Source organism: Panthera onca, chromosome D1 (genome assembly GCF_046562875.1).
Source record: "Panthera onca isolate mPanOnc1 chromosome D1, mPanOnc1 haplotype 2, whole genome shotgun sequence".
NCBI lineage: Eukaryota > Metazoa > Chordata > Mammalia > Carnivora > Felidae > Panthera > Panthera onca.
The window spans coordinates 10,854,064-10,881,523 of NC_138348.1; the positions used below are offsets into that span (position 1 = coordinate 10,854,064).

The 27,460-nt window shown below is 41.1% G+C and overlaps 1 protein-coding gene across 1 annotated transcript; it reads left to right on the forward strand.

The window, feature by feature from the left end:
- The first annotated feature begins 7,889 nt into the window (after positions 1 to 7,889).
- On the forward strand, positions 7,890 to 26,466 carry LOC132660712 (high affinity immunoglobulin epsilon receptor subunit beta-like). Its single transcript, XM_060604490.3, has 7 exons — positions 7,890 to 7,975; positions 15,993 to 16,149; positions 16,537 to 16,668; positions 17,447 to 17,503; positions 18,113 to 18,256; positions 22,402 to 22,503; positions 25,691 to 26,466. The coding sequence occupies exons 1-7, from the start codon at positions 7,890 to 7,892 to the stop codon at positions 25,808 to 25,810; spliced, it is 798 nt and encodes a 265-aa protein (XP_060460473.3). The 3' UTR covers positions 25,811 to 26,466.
- Positions 26,467 to 27,460: the final 994 nt, after the last annotated feature.

The following is a 27,460-nucleotide window of genomic DNA, read 5'->3' on the forward strand; positions in this document are numbered from 1 at the left end:
TTCATGGGTTCAAGCCTCACATCGGGCTCTGTGTTGACAACCCAGAGCCTAGAGCCTGTTTCAGATTCTGTGTGTCTCTCTCTGTCCCTCCCCCACTCACACTCTCTCCTTCAAAAATAAATGAATTAACATTAAAAAATATATTAAAAAAAAAAAAACCAAAAACATACTTCCTTGCAATCTTCTCAAAACCCCCAATTATTCTTCTGGAGAAGAATCTACAGATAAGGAACACCAATACACCTGAGAAAGAAAACCATGGCTGGCAATGACCTGTCATTTGTCTCTGTCTCTGTTCTTATCTTTCCTGCTGTTACCAGGAGGGCATGGTATCAGGAGGGTTACTCCTGTTGGGGAAATATAATTGAAAACAAGATCTTCTCCCAACCATGAAAACCTGTCCACAAAAGTAGAAGAGAAAGAAAACATTGTGCATAACAGATGTTTCAATTGTTCATTCAAATTTCACAGGACAACACTGCTCTGGGGGTAATGAGCACAGTTGGTCAGCATAACATTGAACCATGTTGCCAATCATTTTTCGTAGGTAGCATTAAAATATGTACCTGGCCAGCATCAATATACCCACAGGATCCAAAGTGACCAAGAATTCATTGTTCCCACTCATGAATTCTACTTTTTCAGGTTGTTTCTTTTACAGGACAGGAAAGTCAAGAATAGAATAAGTATCAGTCCCAGTTAATACCCACTCTTCACTCTCAGAGACTACTAGGAGGGGTCTTCTAACTCCGTGCACTTGCCTTTCCATGACACTAAAGGGAATGTATTACCTCTCTGGCTATTGGCCCATGGCTGAGCACCCATATGCCTTTTCATTTTCTGAATCGAAGCGTCAACTAAGGCATCAGCCCCCATATTCTAATCTCCTGAGCCAGCAGGTGCTTTTATCGTTGTTCTGTTCTCTTTTCTTTGGGAGGCACCAAGAAGAGCCAAATTAATTCTTCCTCTAAATTTCTATGTAGATTTTGATAACAGAGTACCTCACGTGGTGATGATCCTTCTTGTTCGGTTATCTAGGGCCAATACTCCTGATCATCTAGAAAGCCTGTTGGCTAACATCACCTCCACAACATGCATGTATGTGTTAATCTTACCCTCCTGTGAGGCCTGAGTCAGACTCTTCTTCCACAGCTAAATACATTGCTATCAACTCTGAGTTACTCTGTCTCACTCCATCTAGATTTTTATTGCCTTCCAGATAGCAATGTAGTCATTAACCCAGGAATTCCCATCAGTAAACTATGGGAACTTTTTCACCTTCAGCAGGAGAGAATATTAGGATTCAGATCCCAGCAGTGGGACAAGGAGGTTCTCAGAGGGCTCCTCCCTTCCCTATTTTATGAAGCAACCAGATCGCAGTGTGCCTTTGAAGATACCACCACACACGATGAATGAGTCTTTCTGTGCCGCTTCCTCCTAGAAGGTCTGTCCGAAATCACCAAATATTTCTACCCTTTGCTTGCAGAAGCAGCTGTAATCAACTCAGTGACAAACCAGCTGTCTCTCAAATGGATTCCAAAAAGAAATTGCCTCGGGCAGATTTTTTAAATTAAAAAAAAAATTTACCGTTTATTTCTTTTTGAGAGAGAAGGAGAGAGTGCATGAGTGCAGTAGGGGCAGAGAGAGAGGGGAGAGAGAATCCCAAGCAGACTCTGCACTGTCAGCACAAAGCCCGATGTGGGGCTTGAACCCATGAACTGTGAGATCATGACCTGAGCCAAAACCAAGAGTCAGACCCTTCATTGACTAAGTCACCCAGGTGACCCTGCCTCAGGCAGTTTTTGAGACCCAAACTCAGAACGCCTTCTCTGGGTAGACCTGTTCGATTTTTTTCTCAAGGTCCCACTGTGTGTTCGGGTTGCAGATATATCTCCAGTAGTATCCCAGCAGTTGGATCATAAGGACAGGGGAGGAATGTCTACACGATTGCTCTCTATAAATATTTTAATGGCTCTTCTGATCAAGAACCCACTCAAATTCAGATTTCTTGCTGGTGACTATGTGCATAGAGCCCCAAAAGATTTTTAGATGTGGGAAACTGCTATTGCTCCAGAAGGTATGTTCCATTTGGCATGAACATCTGCTGTTTTTAGGTAGGCCTGCCAAACCGACCTGTTTTCCCCATCTGAATCTCTGCAGAAGATTAGCTGGCATAACATTTGAAAGCACCCGCTTGTAAAAGGTTGCATCCTACCTTTTGAAGTAGGGGCGCCTAGGTGGCTCGGTTGGTCAAGTCTCCAACTCTTCATCTTGACTCAGGTCATGATCTCACAATTGTGGGATCGAGTCCTATGTAGGGCACTGTGCTTGGGGTAGAGTTTGCTTGAGATTCTTTCTCCCTCTACCCCGTTCCCCCGCTCACATGTTCTAAATAAATAAATACATAAGTACGTAAAATTTACTGTCCCGTGGTAATATCATCAAGGTATGTATTGAAGTAATCATTAAGGGAAATATCAGAGCATCATCAGTAAAGTGACGAATCAAAATCACACACCACCCAAAAGATGGAATAGGAAAACCCCACCACCCTTCTGTAATATCCCCACCCCAAATGCATACACTCATTCTATCATGGTGAAGCACCGGACAAGTCCACACTAAGAAACAGTCTATAAAACAGCTAGCTTGGAATCTCCAAAACTCTTCAAAATCATAGCAAAGAAAATACAAAACTCTTCTAGACGAAGGGGACCAAAGAGATAGGGAACTAAATGGGTATATGATTCCTGGAAAATAAGAAGTAAAACCAACATGCAACCAGCCTTGGTAAAGACCTGAACTGCTCTCCTCATAGAAAAAAATAGAAAAATGGGGGCAATCTATGAAAGGATTATTTCCAGAAACTGTAACAGAGGGAGCACAGGGATTTCATTTCTGAGGGGATGAAAACAAACCCGATGAGCCCTACATTCAGGATCTCTGCCCGGAGGAATAGTCCAACTCCCAGAGAAGAAAGCAAGATCAAATGGGGGCATAGTTGTTTTATTGATTTGAAAAGACAGACACCTTAGTTCAGGGAGGCTTGTGTGATTTAGAAATTGCAGGGGGAGTTCGGAAGAGGAGGCTAGGTGGAAAAGGCACTCTGCAAATCTGCTTAGGAGTCCCTGAGTCTGCTTTACAGTAAATCACGAGGTACAGGGCAAAACTCCACAAACCTGGACAAAGGAGAAGTTGAGCCCAGTAAGCCCAGTGATTCCCAGAGTTTGTCTAATGGGGAAGGATGCTCGGGCTGGTGTGGAGAGTCCTTGGTAATCACTCAGCACATTCAGCAGAGACCACAAAAAGATCATGCCTGAGTAAAAGGGATAAAGTTTGCCAGGATAAGGCTACTTAGGACCCATACTAACAAAGTATAAAAACAAACCGTGAAAACATCAAACTGATCTGTACATAAGAGAAGTGCCCAAGGCAATGAAGACCAGCATTACGTAAAAGAAGAAACAAAATACAGTCACTCCAAGTAGCATGCACAATATGCACTATCCACACAAAAATTCAAATTTTCCAGACCTAACACTAAGATGGAAATTGTGACCTACAGCCAGGAAAGCAATGAACTGGAATAGACCCATAAATGAAAGAGTTAATGCAATTACGTGACAAAGTCTTCAAATAGCTATTATAAATAGTATAAATATCCTCAAAGATTAACATAAGCATGACTATAAGGTATATTGAAATGAAATATATATTTTTTAAGAAATGAAACCTTGAGAGATAAAACATACACTCTCTGAAATGCGAATTTCACTGGATGGGGTTAAGAGCAGATTACATATAGCAGAGGAAAAGGTCAGTGAACGTGATGGCATAAAAACAGACAATATACAAACTGAAGCATAAAGAGACAATGCCTTAAAACAAATAATCAGCACTACAGTAATTTGTAGAAGAACACCAAGAAATTTAACACATGTATAAATGGGGTCACGTAAGAAGACAGAATGAGGCCTGTTGGTCATCTGAATGTCTTCTTTAGAGAAGTGCCTATTCATGTTTTCTGCCCATTTCTTCACTGGATTGTTTTTTGGGTGTGGAGTTTGGTGAGTCCTTTATAGATTTTGGATACTAGCCCTTTGTCCAATATGTCATTTGCAAATATCTTTTCCCATTCCATCGGTTGCCTTTTAGTTTTGTTGATTGTTTCCTTTGCAGTGCAGAAGCTTTTTATCTTGATGAGGTCCCAATAGTTCATTTTTGCTTTTAATTCCCTTGCCTTTGGAGATGTGTCAAGTAAGAAATTGCTGTGGCTGAGGTCAGAGAGGTCTTTTCCTGCTTTCTCCTCTAAGGTTTTGATGGTTTCCTGTCTCACATTCAGGTCCTTTATCCATTTTGAGTTTATTTTTGTGAATGGTGTGAGAAAGTGGTCTAGTTTCAACCTTCTGCATGTTGCTGTCCAGTTCTCCCAGCACCATTTGTTAAAAAGACTGTCTTTTTTCTATCAGATATTCTTTCCTGCCTTGTCAAAGATAGGTTGGCCATACTTTTGTGGATCTAATTCTGGAGTCTCTATTCTATTCCATTGGTCTATGTGTTTGTCCTCATCAGGGAAATACAAGTCAAAACCACACTGAGATATCACCTCACGCCGGTCAGAGTGGCTAAAATGAACAAATCAGGAGACTATAGATGCTGGTGAGGATGTGGAGAAATGGGAACCCCTGTGCACTGTTGGTGGGAATGCAAACTGATGCAGCCACTCTGGAAAACAGTGTGGAGTTTCCTCAAAAAATTAAAAATAGATCACCCTATTACCCAGAAATAGCACTGCTAAGAATTTTCCCAAGGGATACAGGAGTGCTGATGCATAGGGGCACTTGTACCCCAATGTTTATAGCAGCACTTTCAACAATAGCCAAATTATGGAAACAGCCTAAATGTCCATCAACTGATGAGTGGATAAAGAAATTGTGGTTTATATGCACAATGAAATACTACATGGCAATGAGAAAGAATGAAATATGGCCTTTTGTAGCAATGTGGATGGAACTGGAGGGTATTATGCTAAGTGAAATAAGCCATACAGAGAAAGACAGATACCATATGTTTTCACTCTGTGGATCCTGAGAAACTTAACAGAAGACCAAGGGGGAGGGGAAGGAAAAAAAAAAAAAAAAGGTTAGAGAGGGAGGGAGCCAAACCATAAGAGACTCTTAAAAACTGAGAACAAACTGAGGGTTGATGGGGGGTGGGAGGGAGGGGAGGGTGGGTGATGGGCATTGAGGAGGGTACCTGTTGGGATGAGCACTGGGTGTTGTATGGAAACCAATCTGACAATAAATTTCATATTAAATAAATAAACAAATAAACATTAAAAAATATTTTTTAAAAAAGAAGAAGACAGAATGAGGGCAAAGAACAGAAAAACACTGAAAAAACTATGGCAGAAAACTTTGTAAATTTGGTGGAAATCGGGGGCCCAATGACTCAATGCAAGATATCCTAAGGAAGATAAATGAAAAGATGACCCTGTTAAGGCATATGCTAATTAATTTTTTGAAAACCAAAAATCAGAATATCTCTAGAGTTGCCAGAGGGGGGGAAATGTGTACAAACAAACAAAGAGATGGATGGTAACAAATTTCACGTTAGAAAATACACACTAGGCAAGGAAAAAAAAAATGGGAATTTATGAAGTACTGAGGGGACTATACCTGATGAGTATTCCTTCAAAAATAGACATGTTATCAGAAGATCTAAGGCAATATTGAAAGGGTGCCTATCATTGAAAGGCAGAACTGCTTCTGGTAAGGATTGTTATATTGAGGATTCTTCTACTGGGTGAATTTTTCAAGCTTCATGCAGCTTTAGCTGAATTTATACTCCCTTTCCAAGTGGTTGGTTGACCACTGGAGTATGGAGAAAAGACCCTTATGGTAGCCAGGGGGAAATGGAGAGAATAAATATAAGCTTCTGCATATTACAGAAAAGACGGTGTCCAACATTTGAATCCTTATCATTGTGTTGTTATCTACCACCAGAAGCCAGCAGTCTTGAGAACAGCACAGAATACAGAATACAGAAAACTATGATGTCCAGTTTTAAACTAAAAATTCCTATGCATGCAAAAAATGAGAGGGGGTGGAGAAAAGAAGGAGGAGGAGAGAATGATGGGTGGAAGGAAGGAGAGAAAGAAGGAAGGAAGGAGAGAAGGAAGGAAGGAAGGAAGGAAGAGAAGATGTAACTCATGGTTAGTTTTAAAAAATAAAAAAAGATCATAGAAACTGATTGAGTTGAGCCCAAAGACCAACCATTAGTAACTCTGTGCTCTGAAAAGGGAAACCACTTTTCTCTTGCCAGCACTCTCAAGAATAAGGAAAATAATATAGTTGACCCTTGGACCACACAGAAGTTAGGGGCATCGACCCCCCACACAGTAAAAAATCCAAGTATAACTTTTGATTCCCCCCAAATTTAACTACTAATAGGCTACAGTTGACCAGAAGCCCTACTGATAACATAAACAGTTACGACATATTTTGTATCTTATTTGTATTATAACCGGTATTCGGTATTCTTACAGTAAAGTAAGCTCAAGAGAAGAAAATGTTCAGAAAATCATAAAGAACAGAAAATGAATTTTTAGTACTGTACTGTATTTGTAAAAAAACAAATCTGTGTGCTGGCGAGGATGTGGAGAAACGGGAACCCCCGTGCACTGTTGGTGGGAATGCAAACTGGTGAAGCCACTCTGGAAAACAGTGCGGAGGTTCCTCAAAAAATTAAAAATAGATCTACCCTATGACCCAGCAATAGCACTACTAGGAATTTATCCAAGGGATACAGGAGGGCTGATGCATAGGGCCACATGTACCCCAATGTTTATAGGAGCACTTTCAACAATAGCCAAATTGTGGAAAGAGCCTAAATGTCCATCAACTGACAAATGGATAAAGAAGATGTGGTTTATATATACGATGGAATACTACTTGGCAATGAGAAAGAATGAAATCATGCCATTTGCAACAACATGGATGGAACTGGAAGGTATTATGCCAAGTGAAATAAGTCAGTCAGAGAAGGACAGATATCATGTTTTCACTCATATGTGGATCTTGAGAAACTTAACAGAAGACTGTGGGGGAAGAGAAGGAGAAAAAAATAGTTACAAACAGAGAGGGAGAGAGGCAAACCATCAGAGACTCTTAAATACAGACACCAAACTGAGGGTTGATGGTGGGAGGCGGGGTGGAGGAGAGAGGAAAATAGGTGATGGGCATTGAGGAGGGCACTTGTTGGGATGAGCACTGGGTGTTGTACGCAAGCCAATTTGACAATAAATTATATTTTTAAAAATAATTAAAAAAATAAAAATAAAATCTGTGTACAACTGGACCCCCATGGTTCAAACCTGTTGAAGAGCCAACTGCCCTTCAGTGTCCTCCTGGAGGGATTTGAGGAGATGATGTTCCTAAAGTTCTCAGCACAAAACCTGCTTCACCAAGTTTCTAAAATCCCATCTGCCCACATTTACTTCTGTCAGTTCCTTCTGAACAAGAGAAAGGAGACGTGGTACCAGCCTGACAACTACTGGCAATGCTCCCCGGTACCATGTTCCTTCAAAGGTGTGTCTGAGGAGATGCTCCATATGAGGCATGGACTTGAGGCTGAGGCTGCCGATGAAGGACTCATTTTAACTTATTGATGATGGGGCAATGAATAGAGTTTTTAGTCAGCAGACTGGAAGAACGTGGAATCTGAGGGGTGGCAAGTAAAGGAATAGGCTAGAATGCTCCTAATTCTGAGCAGTGAACTTTGAGAAGTATCAGCACATCACAGCCACTTATCTGGAGAGTACTGGATGTGGGAGCGCAGCCAACGAGGAGCCTCACAGAGATCAGAGTGGAGATCTGAGCCCCCACGTGATGACTCAGTCTGTGCCAGACACGGAAGAGAAGCCAACACCTCAGGAGACGCCAGGCCCCCACCTCTGTGTTCTGGAACACACCAGGTATGCACCGCTCTTCACTCTTCTTCACGATTCTGAAGGGCACCTGAGGGGCTTCTTGGGTAAATTCCGGGATGTGGAGACAGGACCCTGACTCTGGAGACAAACAGAGCCCGGGCAGGGGTGGGGCTCTGGTGCAAGGCGTCTGCTTCCCCGGGAAAATGGCAGCTCTGAGAGGGGCTACGTGGTATTTCGTCTCCCTACTGTCCTGCCTCCCTTCCCTGTATCCTCACTTACGCTTTCCTGAGGGAATTGCCTTTATGGTAAATAAGCTTTCCTCTGGTTGTGTTTCCCAGGGGACCCGTGCAGGAGTGTTGTTTGTAATCAAGGTGATTAGGGGAAAGTTTTTCTTTCATCGAGTAGGAAATAGGCTTTGCATAATTGTGTACAGAAGACGGTGGGATGCCTCCAGTAACATATTTTTGGACCTCAAATCGAGGAGAATTCGTGTTTGGATCATGTGAGCATCCTTTCCCACGCAGGGGGAAAGAGGGGGCAAAACTAGCCTCTGAATCCTTTAATATTAGTTTAATTACTGTGGGGTACAGAATGGACAAGATAGGGATGCTGGGTGGCGCGTTGGTAGTGTTTCACAAACATTGCCACGGTATAAACACAAGACCAATAAAACACATAAACGAGGTAAAATCGTACTTAAAAAGTGGTTTAGGGGTTCTCCTTCTAGCAGGAAGTGTGAGGAGGTTTACAGAGCTCTCCTCAGGCAAACTGGTAAAAATTCTTAAGAAGCATTTAATGTGTCTACAAATGGTCAGAGAGCAAGTGAATACTATTTACTGAAGACAAATCAACGAAAACACAGGGACAGAAAGCAAGAATCTGTGGTATTTGAATCTAGACTCACTCCCTCTGTGACCCCTCCCAGCTCCCACTCAGACGGCCATCTTCCCGACCGGGGACAGGACCTCGACATTTGGCAGCCTGCCCCCCACTACCTGTTGTGAGGTTAAGCTCCAGGTGAGTGTACCTGAGACGTGAGGCTCCTTCTTTTCTTCTCGACGCCCTGCTTGAGGATGAAGGCTCTTCCTTGGGCACAGCATGGCTGAGAATACTGGGTCCTGACTGTCCCACTCCAACGCATGAGTTGGGTTCCATACTGTGAGAGGCAAGCTGAGGGGACCTGGGTCTGTTACCCTACCCCACTGAGTACGTGGCTCCTAAAGTAGTGGTGTCATTCATAGAGAAGTATGTCATTATTCCTATACCCCAGCACTAGAACTATGATTTACTTTTGTTTGTTTTTGCCTGGGGGTAGGGAGTAGTAGACCATGGAACAGAGGTCTCCAAATCACTCCCCAAAGGAAGCAACTTCGTTTTTTTTCTATTTTCGTTTTTCTTTTTTTAATTAATTTATTGTTTAACTTACATCCAACTTAGCATGTGGTGCAACGATGATTTCAGAAGTAGATTCCTTAGTGCCCCTGACCCATTTAGCCCCTCCCCCCTCCCACCACCCCTCCAGTAATCCTCTGTTTGTTCTCTATATTTAAGAGTCTCTTGTGTTTTGTCCTCCTCCCTGTTTTCATATTCTTTTTGCTTCCCTTCCCTCATGTTCATCTGTTTTGTCTCTTAAATTCCTCATACGAGTGAAGTCATATGATCTTTGTCTTTCTCTGACTAATTTCTGTTAGCATCATACCCTCTAGTTCCATCCACGTAGTTGCAAATGGCAAGATTTCATTCTTTTTGATTGCCGAGTAATACTCCATTGTATAGATATCCCACATCTTCTTTATCCATTCATCCGTCGATGGACATTTGGGCTCTTTCCATACTTTGGCTATTGTCGATAGTGCTGCTATAAACATGGGGGTGCATGTGCCCCTTCGAAACAGCACCCCTGTATCCCTTGGATAAATACGTAGTAGAGGAAGCAACTTCATTTGAAATAGAGTGTGAAGGTGAAGCCTAAATGTTCTCTCAAAAACAGTGTAGATGGTAATGAAAGGCAATTGAAAACACATCAGTAGATTAACTGGAGATATATGCTAAATCATACACTGGCAAGCTTCACAGGGGAAAATGGAATAAGGCCTGCCTGGGGCCGGAACAAGTTTCAAACACTGACTTGGAACTCTTTTCTTTCTTTTTTTATTTTTTTTAATTTAGTTAACCCATAGTGTAATAATGGTTTCAGGAGTAGAATTTAGTGATTCATCACTTACCTATAACACCCAATGTCCATCCCGACAAGTGCCTTCCTTACTGCCCATCACCCATTTAGCCCATCCCCTCACCCACCTCCCCTCCAGCAACCCTCAGTTTGTTCTCTGTCTTTAAGAGCCTCTTAAGGTTTGCCTCCCTCTCTGTTTTTATTTTTCCTTCCCTTTTCCTATGTTCATCTGTTTCATTTCTTAAATTCCACATATAAGTGAAATCATACGATATTTATCTCTATCTGACTGATTTGGCTTAGCATAATACACTCTTTCCATCCACGTTGTTGCAAATGGCAAGATTTCATTGTCTTTGATCAACGAGTAATATTCCCTTGTGTGTATATATATATATATATACCACATCTTCTTTACCCATTTGTCAGTCAATAGACATTTGGGTTCTTTCCATGACATAACACTTCCATAATATTGTTGATAGTGCTGCTTATAAACATTGGGGTGCATATGTCCCCTCAAATCAGCATTTTTGTATCCTTTGGGTCATAGGGTAGTTCTATTTTCGTTTTTCTGAGAAACCTCCGTACTGTTCTCCAGAGTGGCTGCACCAGTTTGCATTCCCACCAACAGTGCGAAAACGTTCCCCTCTCTCCGCATCCTGGCCAATACCTGTAGTTTCCTGAGCTGTTAATTTAGGCATTCTGACAGGTGTGAGGTGCTATCTCATTGTGGTTTTGATTTGTATTTCCCTGATGATGAGTGATGTAGAGCATCTAGAACTACCTCTTTAAAGAGCTTGATGTGTGTGTGTTGGGGGGAGGGTGGTCACCTGGGTGGCTCAGTCAGTTAAACATCCGACTTTGACTCAGGTCGTGATCTCACAGTTTGTGAGTTCGAGTCCCGCATCGGGCTCTGTGCTGACAGCTCAGAGCCTGGAGCCTGCTTTGGATTCTGTGTCTGCCTCTCTCTCTGCCTCTCCCCCACTCATGCTCTCTCTCTCTCTCTCTCTCTCTCTCTCTCTCTGTCAAAAATAAACATTAAAAAGATTTTAAGGGAGCTTGATTTTGATTGCATACCTTTGTGGAGTCATTCAAAATGCACTGAAAGGGCACTGTTGAAAAGAGTAGAGCAGTCAGCCTGCAATTAGTGGAGATTAATCACTGCTTGAGGGCAGGGAAAGAAACATTCAAAGCAAGCTCTGAGAAAACCAAGGTCATCCCAGGGTGACTGCGGGCACACCCACGGCTCTGTTCCCTGGATAGAAACATCAGAGGCTTCATACTGCGTGGGGAGAAATAAGCTTACTAAAATAGTCCTGCCAGGGAATATAAACGTAAACAAAGAAATAAAAATAGCAAGCCGAGGAGGGGTACAATTCCCAGAAATGCTACAGTATATTACCTAAAATGTCCATTCTCTAGCAAAAAATTACAAGACATGCAAAGAAGCAGAAACACATTAGCATAGATAAAGAGAGGCTTTTTATAACGCTAAAGGGGTCAGTTTCACCAGGAAGACACAATTACAAACATACATGCAGCTAACAACGGAACACCAAGTTATGGTGTTACCGGTAGCAAAACCAGACGTTGAGGGAGAAACAGATAACTCAGCAATCACTGTTAGAGACTCAATGCCTCAATCCAATAATGGATCGAACAGTTAGGCATAAGGTCAAAACTGATATAGGAGGCTTGAACAAGCTATACACCAACCAGACCTGATAGACTTATGGAGAACATTCCATCCAACAACAGAAAGGCTTTCTTCTCCAGTGAACATAGATTAGTCTCCATAATAGACTATCAACTAGGCCATAAAGCAAACCTCAATATATTTACAAGGATAGAAATAATACAGAGTATGTTTTCTGACCACACCAGGAATGAAGTTAATGGTTAATAATAGAAGGGAATTCGAGAAACTCACACACACACACATACACACTAAGTAGCACACTCCTAAAAAGCAGGAGGTCAGGGAGAAAGCAAAAGGGAAATTAGGAAATGCATTCATGATAAATGACATATACTTATGAAATGCAGCTAAAGCAGTGTTCAGAGAGAAATTGCTACCTGAAAATACCTATTTAAAAAAGAGGAACAGTCTTGGGGCTCCTGGGTGGCTCCGTGGGTTAAGCATGTGACTTGGGCTCAGGTCATCATCTCATGGTTTGTGGGTTCAAGCCCCGTGTCAGGCTCTGTGCTGACAGCTCAGAGCCTGGAGCCTGCTTTGGATTCTGTGTGTCCCCCTCTCTCTGCCCCTCCCCTGCTCATGCTCTTTCTCTCAAAAATAAAATAAACATTAAAAAAATTCTTTTTGAAGCAAGCAGAAATATCAGAGCAGAAATTAATGAAATACAGAACAAAAATAAATACAGAAAAATCAATGAAACTAAAAGCTGGCTCTTTGAAAAGACCAGCAAAATTGACATATCTTTAGCCACATTGAACGAGAAAAACAGGTAGAAGTCTTAAAAATTAGAAAGGACAGAGGGAACATTGCTACCGATCCTACAGAAATAAGGATTATAACCGTATACTATAAGCAATTATATGTAAATGAATTAGATTTCTTAGCTTAAATGGATGAATTTCTAAAAGACACAAACTACTGAAAAGACTCAAGAAAAAGCAATCTGAGTGCCCCTAAAGAGTAAAGACACTGATTGGCTTCTTAATAAAAGTAATTGCCCACAGAGAAAAATCCCAGGCCCAGATGGCCTCATGGGTGAATTCTACCAAGCATTTAAAGAAGAGTTACTACCAAATTTTCATAAACTCTTCCAAAAAAGTAGAAGAGGAGGGAACACCTACAAATTCATTCTATATGCCCCGTCTTCCCCTGATAGCCAGACAAGAAACTATATTACCATAAAGGAAAGCTACAGACTAATATCTCTTAGGTATCTAGATGCAAAAATCCTCAACAAATCACTAGCAAACTGAATCCTGAAATATATAAAAGAATGATAAGGTCGCCTGGGTGGTTCAGTCGGTTGAGCATCCGACTTTGGCTCAGGTCATGATTTCATGACTTCAGCCCCATGTGGGGGGCTCTGTGCTGATGGCTCAGAGCCTGGAGCCTGCTTCAGATTCTGTGTCTCCCTCTCTCTCTGCCCCCTTCCCTGCTTGCACTCTCTCTGTCTCTCAGAAATAAATAAACGTTAAAAGTTTTTTTCGTAGAAGAATGATATACCATAACTACGTGGGATGTATCCCAGGAATGTGAGGTAGATTTAAAGTCTGAAAATCAATTAATGTACTGCACCATCACCTAGAAAAGTGCGCCATCAAAAAGAAAAACTTCACATGATTATCTCAACAGATGCAGAAAAAGCATTTGACAAGATCTCATACCCTTTCGTTATAAAAACACTCAACAACTAGGAATAAGAGGGAGCTTTCTTAACCCAATAAAGGCATCTATGAAAATCCCGCAGCTAACACAATACTTAACAGTGAAAGATTGGAAGCTTTCTTGCCAAGAGTAGGGATAAGACGAGGTTGCCTGTTGCCACCCCTCCTGTTGTCAACATTATGCAGGACGTTCTAGCTAAGCAATTAGAAAATGAAATAAAATAAGAAGCATTCAAATGAGAAAGGAAGAAGCAAAACTGTCTCTATTGGCACATAACATCGTTGTGTAGGTAGGAAATCCAAAGGACTCCACTTAAAATCCATTAGAACTAATAAACTAGTTCAAGAAGGTACAGGGTACAAGATCAATATACAAACATCCCTGTAATTCTATACACTTGCAGTGAACAAGCTGAAAATGAAATTAGTAAGACAACACTATTTACAAACATCCAAAAGAATAAAATACTTAGGAATGCGTTTCGTACAAGAAGCATAAAATTCAACGCTACAGAAACATTATTCAAATAAATAAGGTGTAGTTAAATGAAAAGAAATCTTATGGATTAGAATATTTAATGTTCTTACAGTGGCAATAGGCACCAAGTGACCTATAGAGATTCAGTATTCTCTCTCTTACAATCCCAGCCAGCTACTTTTTAAAAACTTGATACACTGATTCTAAAATTCATATGGGGGGCGCCTGGGTGGCTTGGTCGGTTAAGCGTCCGACTTCGGCTCAGGTCGTGATCTCACGGTCCGTGGGTTCGAGCCCCGCGTCGGGCTCTGTGCTGACAGCTCAGAGCCTGGAGCCTGTTTCAGATTCTGTGTCTCCCTCTCTCTCTGCCCCTCCCCTGTTCATGCTCTGTCTCTCTCTGTCTTAAAAATAAATAAACGTTTGAAAAAAAAATTTTTTAATTCATATGGAATTGCAGGGGACCCAGAATAGCAAAATGTTTTTGTAAAAGAACAAAGTGGATGACTCACACTTTCAGTTTCAGAGCAACAATACAAAGCAGTAATAATCAGGACAGGGTGATACCAGTATAAGGATAGACATACAGATCAATAGAATTAAATTGAGAGTCCAGAAATGAGTTCATCTATCTGTTTATACTCAACTGATCTGTGACAAGAGTTCCCAAACCATTCAATATGGGAAGAAGGTCTTTCCAACAAATAGTGTTGTTGGACAGCCATGTATGAAATGATGAAGTCAGACCCTTAGCTTATACCATAAACACAAATTAACCCAAAATGGATTAAAATCTAAATTTAGAAGCTAAAATTAGACTCTTAGAAAAGACTCTTAAAAAAAATCTAAGAGATTTTTTTCTCTAGAAGGTCTCGATCTTCATGACCTTGGGTTTAACAATAGATTCTTAGAGATGAGACTGAAAATATGAGACACAGAAGAGAAACAGATCAAGTGGACTTCATCACAAGTAATGCTGGTCTTCAGAGGAGACCATCAAGAGAGTGAAAAGTCACCCACAGAATGAGAAAAAAAGTATTTGCAAATCATATGTGAGATAAGGGACTTGTATGGAAAAAAATAAGGAAGTCTTTTAACTCAATACTAAGACAAATGACACAATTTTTAAATGTACAAAGGATTGGAATAGACATTTCTCCAAAGAAGATATGCAAATGCCATTAACACACGAAAAGATGCTCAAAATCATTAGTTATAGGGAAATGCAAATCAAAGCCACAATGCGGTACCAGTTCATATTCACTAGAATGGTTATAACCAAAAGGTCAGTCAATAACCAGTGTCGTCAAGGATGTGGAGAAACTGGGACTGTCACACACTACTGGTAGGAATGGAAAATGGTGGATCCACCCCGGAAAACAGTTTGACAGTTCCTCAAATGGTGAAACACAGAATTATCCGATGACACAGCCGTTCTACGCCACGTCTATACCCGAGAGAATTAAAAACATAAGTACACACAGAACTTTGCACATCGTTGTTTACAGCAGGATTTTTCATAATAGCCAAAAAGTGGAAGCAACCAAAATGCCCATCAACTGATGGACAGATAGACAAAATGTAATATATTCTTACAATGGGATACTCCATGGTCATAAAAAAAAAAAAAAAAAAAAAAGAAGGAAGCAATGCCCATGCTACAATATGGAGCAGTTCTTCCTGGGCCATCTTGCCACCTAATCCACATAGAACTCGTGTTGAAACCCAGACACAGAGTGACATATTTCTATAACCTAGAAAATTTCCCAGACACCTGTTAAGTGACTTTTGTAAGGCTCCATCATTTTCTTTTTCCTTTCTTTTTCCTACTTTTGCTATGAAGGGCCTGCTGTGGGCACAGTATTGGGATCTACAATCGTAGACAAACATGACTTGGCCTAAGTCTCCTTTATGAGCTATAAAGTCTACAGAAACAGAAACACGAGTGTCTACTTTCCTACTAATAACTTCTTACAGAAGAGCACAGAGTACTGTGCCTAGTGAGTAGTGAATAGTGAATCTGATGCTGTTAACGGCTGGTTTCTTCACAGAATGAGAAAAATTGTGGCTTCCAGTGGGATAGCTGTGGATGTTTCCTCAAATCAAAACCACGGTGTCCGGTTAGGGAAGGCCGTAACACCTGACACCTCAGGACACACACCAAACAAGCTGCAGAGATTCCTGAAGGAACATCTCAAACTCCTGGGGGTAGGTGAGCCTCAGCCAGGTGGAAGTTTTAGTGAAGAGAAACTAGAAGGTTTTTGTTTAATCTTGGGTGGGGGAGTGGGAGGGGTTGGGTAGCTTGGGAGATAGTAGAGTGCTGGGAATCCCATGGAGGAGGCCTTGAAGGACACCAGGGTGTATACCTGTAGGGGTGACTCCAGGCAAGAGACAGGCAAGCTGTCACAGTGATGTGATTTTAGCTGTTGCCAGTACAGGGAGCAGATACCACGGTACCCAGCTCTACTCAGGAGCTCTTCTTAGTGACGTCTGACGGTCCAATCCACGGGTGGCCTCTGTGTTTGAACAGAGAATTCTTCTCTCTTGGAATGTTCACCGACGTCTGTATTTTATTCTACTCTGTCTTTTATCCAGGTGGCTCAGATTATGATTAGTGTGAAATTCATCATCTATGGGATCATTGGAATTTCAGTTCTCCATTACGCAACACCCAACGCCGGTTTCTTCTCATTTCAGATAGGCTTCCCGATATGGGCAGCTTTACCTGTGAGTACATCTGACTTATACCTAAAATAACTGATAGTCAATTAACTCTTCATTCAGTCATCCATCAAATTGCGCGCTGGCCGCCTGCAAAGGCTGCAGAGTTTTCAAACTTGCCGATCTAAGGTTCAATATTTAATCTCAGCCATTCTAGACCTTCTATTGTCATAGGAGCCTTAAGGTCTATGTGTTGGTGATTATTCATTAAAGTCTAGGTAGCATACAGCCATACAGTAAAATCCTGCTCGTTTCCTTTAAGAGACTGTATTGGGTTGGGTTATTAGATAATTCCTGGTTCACCCACAGAGTTCTCTTCAAATATGCATAGAATATTGAAGTGTTGAAGATGATGGTCATGTAGTGAACAACTCTTCCTTTGAACTTGTCTTTTTTCCTGGCCAAAGCTACTGAGATGAGAATCATGGGATATGAGTGCACTTAGTCCCTTCTCTGAAACTCAAGATAAATTTAGCTCTCTTTTTAAATTTTTCTCTACCTTCCATGGAAACATTCACTGGATTCCTTTGATTTCATCCCCTCTGCTTTAGATAAGGATTTTCACCTTTAGATAAGGATTGTCAATTATTTTCATAAGGACGCGAAGACAGCCATGAAAATTTAGTCACGCACTGTATGCACTTCAATAATCTGCCCTACTCAAAGTTTTGAAGGGATTTTCATAGGAAAAGAAAATACACACTAAGGGTAATTGATCCTTTAGACATGGCCAGTTAATGTGCAGGAAGAAGTGCTAATAAGCTCATTTCTCTCTCATGAGCAGTTTATCATTTCTGGATCTATGACAGTTGTGTCTGCAAAGAAGCAAACCAAAGCTCTGGTAATGTATCAGTTAATTCATATTTCATTTATAAATAGTGTGTGGCCTTGTAACACTCTGATATCCTATAGAAGGCCCAATAAGCCAGAAGTTCCTTGTTTTCCAGTACATTTGAGGACAAGTACAAATGTCTTTTCTTTCCACGAATTCATCTGATCACTCTGGGTCTGGATACAATCAGAAGCCTCCTCAGGTTTAGATAAGATCTATTCCCTTGGGTTTTCAGAACACAAATCTCCATGAGTAAAATTTGAGACAGACTTTATGGCCAGGAGTAACGTTGATATAGAGACATGAATCCCTTTAGGCTTGAACAGGGTAGACATTTATTTGGGCTCATCCATATCAGGGAAGGGAAAGAATAAAAGCTCACAACTGATGCTTTTTCCTGTGGCATATTTTATTCAGCTGTCAGCTGCCTCCAGCTTTCCTTTGCTCAATTGTGGGTTTCCATTTAATTTAACTGCGACACAGTTAATTAGTACCCAGAAGAGGTATTAAGAATTATTTGTGAATATCTCTCCTGGGAAAGGTTTATGGAGGCCTGTAAGAAATCAGAAGTTAAGGGTCCTGAATATTTTCGGTGAATGAACTTTTTCTGTATTGCAGCTGAGAGGAAATCTGAGAGCTAACACTCTCAGCACAGTTGTTTCGAGTATCGGAATTCTTATTCTTTCACACAACTTAGTAAAAATCACCTTCATGAACTGTGACATGGAAGATTTATGTCCTGGTGTCACATCAATTGTAACTGTAAGTATTTTTCTTCTGAATGCTGAAAAGCCTGCCTACGTATGAGGCCCAGGATCAGGAGATAAGAGATGATAGGCACAAGTCTAAAAAAGGTTCCTTCATTTGAATGGATCCATAATTTCTAGGTAAGTCCGATGTCGTTTTAACAAGAGACAAAATATTTGCATTCAATATGAACAAGGGCAGGGAACCCAAAATTCCTTTATGCCAATTTGATACCTTCACGAAAAGTTGCAAACAAATGTACCAACGTTATTTACTTCTTGGTCCGTAATTGGGGTGATTTCTATTGTCGGCTTTATATTTTAATGTTCCTACAAATTTTCTACAGTAAATATGCATTCTGTATACAATTAGAATCCAGGTAAAACCAGGAAAACTCTCTGATTTGAGGAGAGCAGGGAGCTGAGAGTCAGGAGAAACCAAGGCATCTCGAGTTTGTGGGAGAGCACACTTGAGGAGATCTGCAAACAGATAATTCCAAATCTATACCTAGGTCCCTTTAAATATTAATTACAGTACTTATCAGTGCATGTGCATGAAAAAATACCTGAGGGCAGAGGAAGGATCACCCCAAATGATTAGAGGGAACAGTACCCAACATTCACCTAAGGCCAGGTATAGAGTCTGTTTCCATCTGCCAGCCTGTAAAAATGTCTTGTAACTGACAAGATAACATTACAATGTCTCACACATAATAAAAAATGACCAGACATACAAAGAAGCAAAATAATATGTTCCATAACAAGGTGAATCAATTGAAACAGTCTCAGAAAAGACACAGATGTTAGAAGTAGCAGACAATGACCTTAAGAGTTACTTTATTCTGTGTTCCATCCTTTCAAGTTATGTGCAGACATGGAAGATATATGTTTTAAAGTCCCACATCAAACTTCTAGAGAAGAAAACTACCATGTTTGAGAAGAAAAACTGGCCGATAAGATTAATGACAGAATTAAACATTCAGGAAAATAAAATACTAACGAACTTGAGGAAATAATACTAAAAACCATCCAAAGGAAAAAACAGAGGCACAAAATACACGTGAAAATATTAAAAGAGCATCAGTGACCAACGAAATAACTTCAAATTATTGAAGAGACATGTAACTGGAGTCCCCGCAGAAAGCGAATGTAGGACAGAAAAAAAATATTTGAATCAATTGGGTGAATCTTTCCCAAAATTTGGTAATACTTGTATACTCACAGAATCCAAGAAGATGAATAAAGCATAAGAAAACAAAAAAACAACTGTATCAGGGCACATCATAGTGAAATTTCTCAAAACCAATGATTGAAAGACAGTCTTTTTTTTTTTTTAGTTTTTTAATGCTCGTTTCTTTTTGAGAGAGAGAGAGACAGAGTGCAAGTCGGGTGTGGTGGGGGGGAGGTGGCCGAGAGAGAGGGAGACACAGGATCGAAGCAGGCTCCAGGCTCTGAGCTGTCAGCACAGAGCCCGACGTGGGGCTCAAACTCACGAACTGTGAGATCATGACCTGAACCAAAGTCGGACACTTAACTGACTGAGCCACCCAGGCACCCCTTAAAGTAGGTTTCAGAGCAAGGTATACAACTAGGGGTGAAAAACGTCATTTATAATGATAAGGTGATTTTTTGGAAAAAATTAACGAGATAGTCATTGAATTCATAAAATAAGAATGAAAAGAGAAGCCAGACTGGGAGATAATATTTGCACAACACATGTCTGTCAAAGGACTGGCACCTAGGATACATTTCTGGAATATATAAAGAACTCTCAACAATGAAACACCAACAACCCAATTTTAAAAATGGGCAAAAGATATGAAGAGACTCTGCTGAAGAAAATATGTGCATATGGCAAATGGACACACGAAAAGGCATTTAATATGACTAGACTAGCCTTTCGGTGAATATAAATTTGTTTTTAATGTTTTTGTTTATTTTTGAGACAGAGAGAGACAGAGCATGAGCAGGGGAAGGGCAGAGAGAGAGGGCAACACAGAATCTGAAGCAGGCTCCAGGCTCTGAGCTGTCAGCACAGAGCCCGACACAGGGCTCGAACTCATGGACTGTGAGATCACGACCTGAGCCGAAGTCGGACACTTAACCGACTGAGCCACCCAGGCACCCCTTTAGGTAAATATAAATTAAGAGCATTACAAGGTATGACGACCTACCTAACACAATATGCATCATTTAAAAAATAGTGGCAATACAGAATGCTGTCAAGGATGCAGAAAAACGGGATGTGTTCTGCATTGCTGGTGGGAATGTAAAATGGTACTCTGGAAAGTATCCCTCAGGAAAGTAGTTTGTCAATTTCCTAAAACACTAAAGATACACTTAACATGCAACCCAGCAATCTCACTCCTGGGCATTAGTCTCAGAGAAATAAAAACTAAATTCCACACAAAACCTGTGCTTGGTTGTTCACAGAAACTTTTTATGTCACACACAAAAACTGGTAACAACCAAGGGTCCTACCGCAGATAAATGATGACTCAGCTATGATACATACACACAACAGAATACTACTCAGCAAATAGAAGGAGTGAATGATTGATTCACAAAACAGCTTCTCTGGATCTAAAGAGCATCATGCTGAGTGAAAAACCGAATCTCAAAATATCACCAATTGTATGATTCCACTTACACAGTATTCTCAGAATGACGATATTACAGAGACAGAGAACAAATCAGTGGTTAACAGGGGTTAGCGATGGTGGAAGGAAAGGAAGTATGTGTGGCTATAGGAGAGCAGCATGAGGGATAGCTCTGTGGAGATGGAATAATACTGTCTTAACTGTGGTGGTGGTTACACAAATCTACGCACATCATGAAATCTCACGGAATCACACACACATTATTCCGACGTTAATGTCCTGGTTCGATATTGCACCATAGACACATATGATATAACCATAGGGAGACAGTGGATAAGGGTAAATGGGACCACCTTGTGCTCTCTTAGCAACTGCCTGTAACTTCCTACAATTATTTCCATATAAAAGTTGAAAAAAATGGGAAAAAGGTAGAGTAGGCACTTCAAAAAAAGATACACAGACGGCAAATGAGCACCTGGAAAGATGCCACTAGTCATTAAGAAAACACAGATTAAGATCACAATTACTGGGCACCTGGGTGGCTCAGTTGGTTAAGTGTCCAATTTCAGCCCAGGTCATGGTCTCATAGTTTGTGGGTTCAAGCCCCGCATCGGGCTGTGTGCTGACAGCTCAGAGCCTGGAGCCTGCTTCGGATTCTGTGTCTCCCTCTGTCTGCCCCTCCCCTGCTTGCTCTCTGTCTCTCTCTCTTTCTGAAATAAATAAACATTAAAAAAATTTTTTTTAAACATCACAATTACCTATTACCACACATCTGCTAAAAGGGACTGACATCATGTATGAGAACCAGTACCAACTTGGCCCTGTAGACAATTTCAACCATCTTTCTGATGAATTACTATAAAAGAAACTTTAACCTCTAGGAGACTTCTGGTTTTGGTTAGGAGACCAGGTTCAAGAGGGGGATTGGATCCATTTCTCCTTGAATCCCCAAATCCATTGAAAAGACTTGCTCCTATAGACACTGCATCTTTTCTGCTAGCTGAGAATGAACAATATTATAATATTAATAACATAAGTGATCACTGTGGAAAGGAAAGTAACCAAAGCTGTTTTTTTATTTTTATTTTTTTTATTTATTTTATTTTTTTTTTTTTTAAACGTTTTATTTATTTTTGAGACAGGGAGAGACAGAGCATGAACAGGGGAGGGTCAGAGAGAGGGAGACACAGAATCTGAAACAGGCTCCAGGCTCTGAGCTGTCAGCACAGAGCCCGACGCGGGGCTCGAACTCACGGACCGCGAGATCATGACCTGAGCCGAAGTCGGCCGCTTAACCGACTGAGCCACCCAGGCGCCCCCAAAGCTGTTTTTTTAATGCAGTCACTGTTGTGTTAAAATTCAGTGACTTTTTTTTCTTCTGAAATCCAGTTTGTCAAAAGCGCCACATATATTTTTAAATTCTGATTCAACCTGGTATCACCATTTTATATAATGCTAAGGTGCTCCCCACAATGGGCCTGAGGTGAAGCTCTGGGATATGGGTTTTCACAGGGCCATGGGAGGAAAATCCAATGCAACAGAATTTTATTCTCTTTAACAGGGTCTTGTGGTTATACTAATGATCCTGAACTGTCTGCAATTTTTAATTACACTTGCTCTGTCCATGCTCACCTACAGTGTGGATGGCAAGAGAATTGACTGGGTAAGTAGCAGTTCTTGAGAGAACGAGGGTGCAGCTGATTGTTTTATTTAGTGATGTGGGCTATGATTATTTGCATAATTTTTGAGAGAAACAAAGACAAAACGGGTGGTGTAGAATTTCTGAGAACCACTCGTTTCTTTTTTTCATTTTTTTAATGTTTAATTATCTTTGAGAAAGAGAGAGAGAAAGAGAGATTGTGAGCGGTCGGGGGTGGGAGGCAGAGAGAGGCAGAGGCTCAGAATCGGAAGTAGACCTCCAAGCTCTGAGCTGTCAGCACAGAGCCCGACGTGGGGGTCAAACTCACCAGCCATGAGATCATGACCTGAGCCAAAGTCGGTCGCTTAACCAACTGAGCCACTGAGGTACCCCTTTTAATTTTTTAAAAGAGTTTACTTATTTATTTCGAGAGAGAGAGAGCAGGGTAGGGAGAGAGAGAATCCCAAGCAGGCTCCACACTGTCAGTGCAGAGCTTATCTTGGGGCTTGGAACCCATGAACCGTGAGAACCCATGAACCCATAAACCTAAGCCACGATCAAAAGCTGGACACTTAACCGACCGAGACACCCAGGAGCCCCATGAGAACCACTCTTTATATGCTAACCATACTTTCCAGCACACTGATTAATGCCTAGGACAATCAGAAACTTTCAACCATGTTGACACTGAGTAATTCCATTTTTTTGTTAGCTTATTGGTTCATTGATTCATGTATGTATCGTACACAGAACATCTACTGGTGGGCTGCACCATGTGGCATGGAAAAGATACAAAAATAAGTCCTCTGCTTGAATAATTCAAAGCATAATTAGGAACATCACCCCACAAAGGGGTAACTTATACTGTCGTGGTATTGTGCTGTAGAAACTCAGACTACCTCCAAAGTACCTGAAAGTTGTCATTTTATTCTCCTTTCCTGTAACAGCTCAGAAGTCAGCGGACCACATCTGGAGGTATAGCTTTAGCTTCTTCGTTGTGTGGCTTCTCTTTCCCTGTAGAAGTTGCTGCTCTGAGGCCTTCCTTCGTCAGCCGGATCTTTGCCATATGGCCACACCGAATTGCAAAAGCTGTTGCATAATTTAGCCACAAGCTGGGCAGTTGTTTGTGTAGTTTAAACCTCTGAGGTGTGCTATTTGAGGATGCAGATAATACTGAAAACTGGTAGACAAACAATTTCCTATCACGCTCTGTTCGGTGACCACCCGAATGCCCTATTCAACTTCCCTCCCCCAAAGTGAATGCACCACCCATTCACTTTGGAAAATCATCAAGGTGGAAAATCCAAAGTCTCATGCATTTGTTATAATTGGCTCAAAGTACAGGATTTCTGAGTGATTTGCCGTTTTCCCCTATAATTCTGGAACTGCTTACTTGTTACTTAAGAAGCTACTGAGTAGAAGTCTTGTTATCTGCCCTCGCTTCCACTCAGAGCCAAAAATAATAGCTGATTAGGAGGATTAAAAATCACACAAATCCCCACTTTGAAAAACAAGTCATTGATAACCTTAATGTTACCCATCTATAGGAATTATGATTCGCTTAGGCAGGAGTTGAGAAGCCCAAACAAGGATATGGCTTTCTCCTCTTCTCATTTATTAAATAGCCCTTTATTATTATTAGTTTGCCCTCTTTGGGGGTTGCTTGATTTTTGCACCCCACGTTCTGATGGTGCAGGGGATCTGGGGATTGTTTCAGATGCCAAATAGTTCCAAGTTTTTGCAAGGTAGGCCTTTGAGCTTGTGAAAAGAAAATATCTTTAAACCATCAGGAATGGTAGAACAGCCTTGTTCTCTCTTTTTTTTTTAATTTTTTTTAATGTTTACTTATTTTTGAGAGAGAGAAAGACAGAGTGTGAGTGGGGAGGGGCAGAGAGAGAGGGAGACACAGAATCTGAAGCAGGCTCCAGGATCTGAGCTGTAAACACAGAGCCGGGCGTGGGGCTGGAACGCTCCGACCGTGACATCATGACCTGAGCTGAAGTCAGACGCCCAACCTACTGAGCCACCCAGGGGCCCCCAGAACTGTTTAATGTTAAGGAGTGGGTGGGAATTTTTTTATTTTTTACTACTAAGAGGCAACTTTAAAAAAATTTTCTTTTTAATATTTATTTTTGAGAGAGACAGAGCACAAGCGGGGCTGGGGCAGAGAGAAAGGGAGACCCAGAATCTAAAAGCAGGGTCCAGGCTCCGAGCTGTCCGCACAGAGCCCGACCCGGGGCTGGAACGCACGGACCGTGAGATCATGACCTGAGCTGAAGTCGGACACCCAACCGACTGAGCCACCCAGGCGCCCCCAGCCTTGTTCTCTTTAATGGTGAATTTCAGGTCTGTATCCATGAGCGCTCTCTCAGTTCCATCCCTTGTATGTGTATTCTAGCCAGCAGGAAAAGAAAAGAAGCACACACACTGTATTTTAAGTGTGCCAGTCAAGAGTGGTTCACAGTAATTTTTCTTACATCCACTTGGCCAGGTCTTAGAATCTGGCCATACTGAGATGAAAACAGCCTTAAAATTAAAGTCACAAATCAGTAGCCGTTTGCTCAGATAAATGCAAATGTTTTTTTTTAAGGAAATAAGAGAAAATGTAGCTTTAACCTCATACAAGTGTCTTTTAAAAAGTACCAAATACATTTTTGGAAAACACAATGATCATCCCTCATACATATAGAAAATCTTATATATATTCTCTCATGAAATCTTTACACATGTATATATAAGCAGACATAAAAATCATACACACACACACACACACACACATATATATATAACAGGCGCAGATTAATTTTCTAGGCCTTCGTAAATATTTAGGGTTCCCAGAAATATCCAGGGTGCTTTTTCCACATTAAAGACAGAAAAGGAAGGCAACGATCTCCTATCTCTCCCTAGTTTGTATCATCCTGGATATCAGTCGATTTTCTTTTTCCGTTACCTCCTACAAATCTCACGGATGTAGGGAAATAAGCTGAAAAATGTTCACACACATCCTGACACTGGGTAACTTGGCAGTGTCGGTGGTGACTGACCTTGACCTCTACTGTGCCCTCCCTGGGGAATATGTATTAAATCACAGCAGCTCAGAGTAACATGGGGTAGCCTTGGAGTCCAGGGTATACCTTAAGGAAGAGGACTGGAATAAAACTCGGAGGATTTAGGTGAAACTATTCTGAATGATGCTTTGGCTTATTCACAGGTTTCTGCATTATCTTTCCTGAAATCGGCTTCCGAAAGTCCTTATCAAGGCTTGTTGAATCAGCCTTCCTTCTACCAAAATCTTGAGAGGAAGGACACATTGTTATACTATAACACCTGAGACAAGTACCGATGTGAGAGTATGCTTCTGCCACCTGCAGTCATGGAGATGGGAACTGGAAGAATAAAACGAGATAAGGCCAAAACCTTCTTTGGATCCTCCTTTGTTGACTACTATTGTATCAGTCAGCATAGGCCATGATGCTGTAATAAGATTTCATCCCTGAAACACCTGTGCTTATCATAACTTAACCGTATTAGCTGCATGTTCCATGTGACCTATTAGGTCACAGCCACCCCTGCCAATTACAGTCATATTAAACCGACACAGACTGAAGGGTTTAGCTACAGTTCGGTAGAGGCTTGAGTACAGGTGAGAGACAAGTTTACATCACGGGCCATCGTTGGTATCATCTCTAACCAATCGAGCTTCTAATCAATAAAGGATTTCTCATTCTCTTTTCATGGAGATAAGTCTGGCTAAACATTACAGCCATTACCAATATCATAGGCAGCTTCTCAAATGTAAAAGACTAGTAACGTATTGTTTTGATCAAACATTTATGGTGATTATTTTTCTTGGGATAAAGAGGCCAGAGCACAAGCCTCTCTTACAAAAGCCTCCTCAATATAATTTTTAAAATTCCTTTTTCTCTTTAAAAATTTTTTTTAATGTTTATTTAGTTTTGAAGGAGAGAGAGAGACAAAGCGTGAGTGGGGGAGAGGCAGAGAGAGAGGGAGACACAGAATCCGAAGCAGGATCCAGGCTCTGAGTTGTCAGCACAGAGCCCGAAGTGGGGCTCGAACTCAAACCATGAGATCATGACCTGAGCTGAAGTTGGACACTTAACCCACTGAGCCACCCAGGCACCCCAAAGTTCCTTTTCTTCTAAGTCTTCCCCCCCAACCTGGCTTTGTTGAGGTATAATTGACAAAATTGTAGTATTTTTAAAGTGTACATATGATGATTTGATATACGTATATATGGTGAAATGATTTTCACAATCAAGTCAACTATACATCTATCACTCCACATAGTTGCTGTGTGTGTGTGTGTGTGTGTGTGTGTGTGTGTGTGAATGCTTAAGATCTACTCTGTTACCAAATTTCAAGTATATAATTCACTATTATCAACTATAGTCGCCATGGTTTATATCAGACCCTCAGAACCTTTTCATCTTTTCACTCTTTCTTTTTAAGATTTTATTTAAATTCCAGTTAGTTAACACACAGTGTAATGTTAGTTTCAGGTGTAGAATTTAGTGATTCAATGCTTCCATACAACACATCCTACAACTCTTTTTTGCAATAGTCTTCACTGAACTCTCAGCACTACAGTGAGGGTTCGATTCCCTACGGCACACTTCAAGGGAAGGACAAAATATGTATCTGCCCAATTATATATCTAAATTGGAGGGAAAATCTAGCATTTTCCTTTTTGAAGTCATACACTTTTTTGTCTTTATAGAAATAAAAAACAAGAGCTCAGATGCTTACCACCACTCTAGTAATGTGTAATTGACCTATAAAAAAACTGTATGTTTAAACTACAGATCTGGGGCACCTGGGTGGCTCAGTCGGTTAAGAGTCCAACTTCAGCTCAAGTCATGATCTCACAGCTTGTGAGTTTGAGCCCCACATCAGGCTCTGTACTGACAGCTCAGAGCCTAGAGCCTGCTTCAGATTGTGTCTCCCTCTCTCTCTGCCCCTC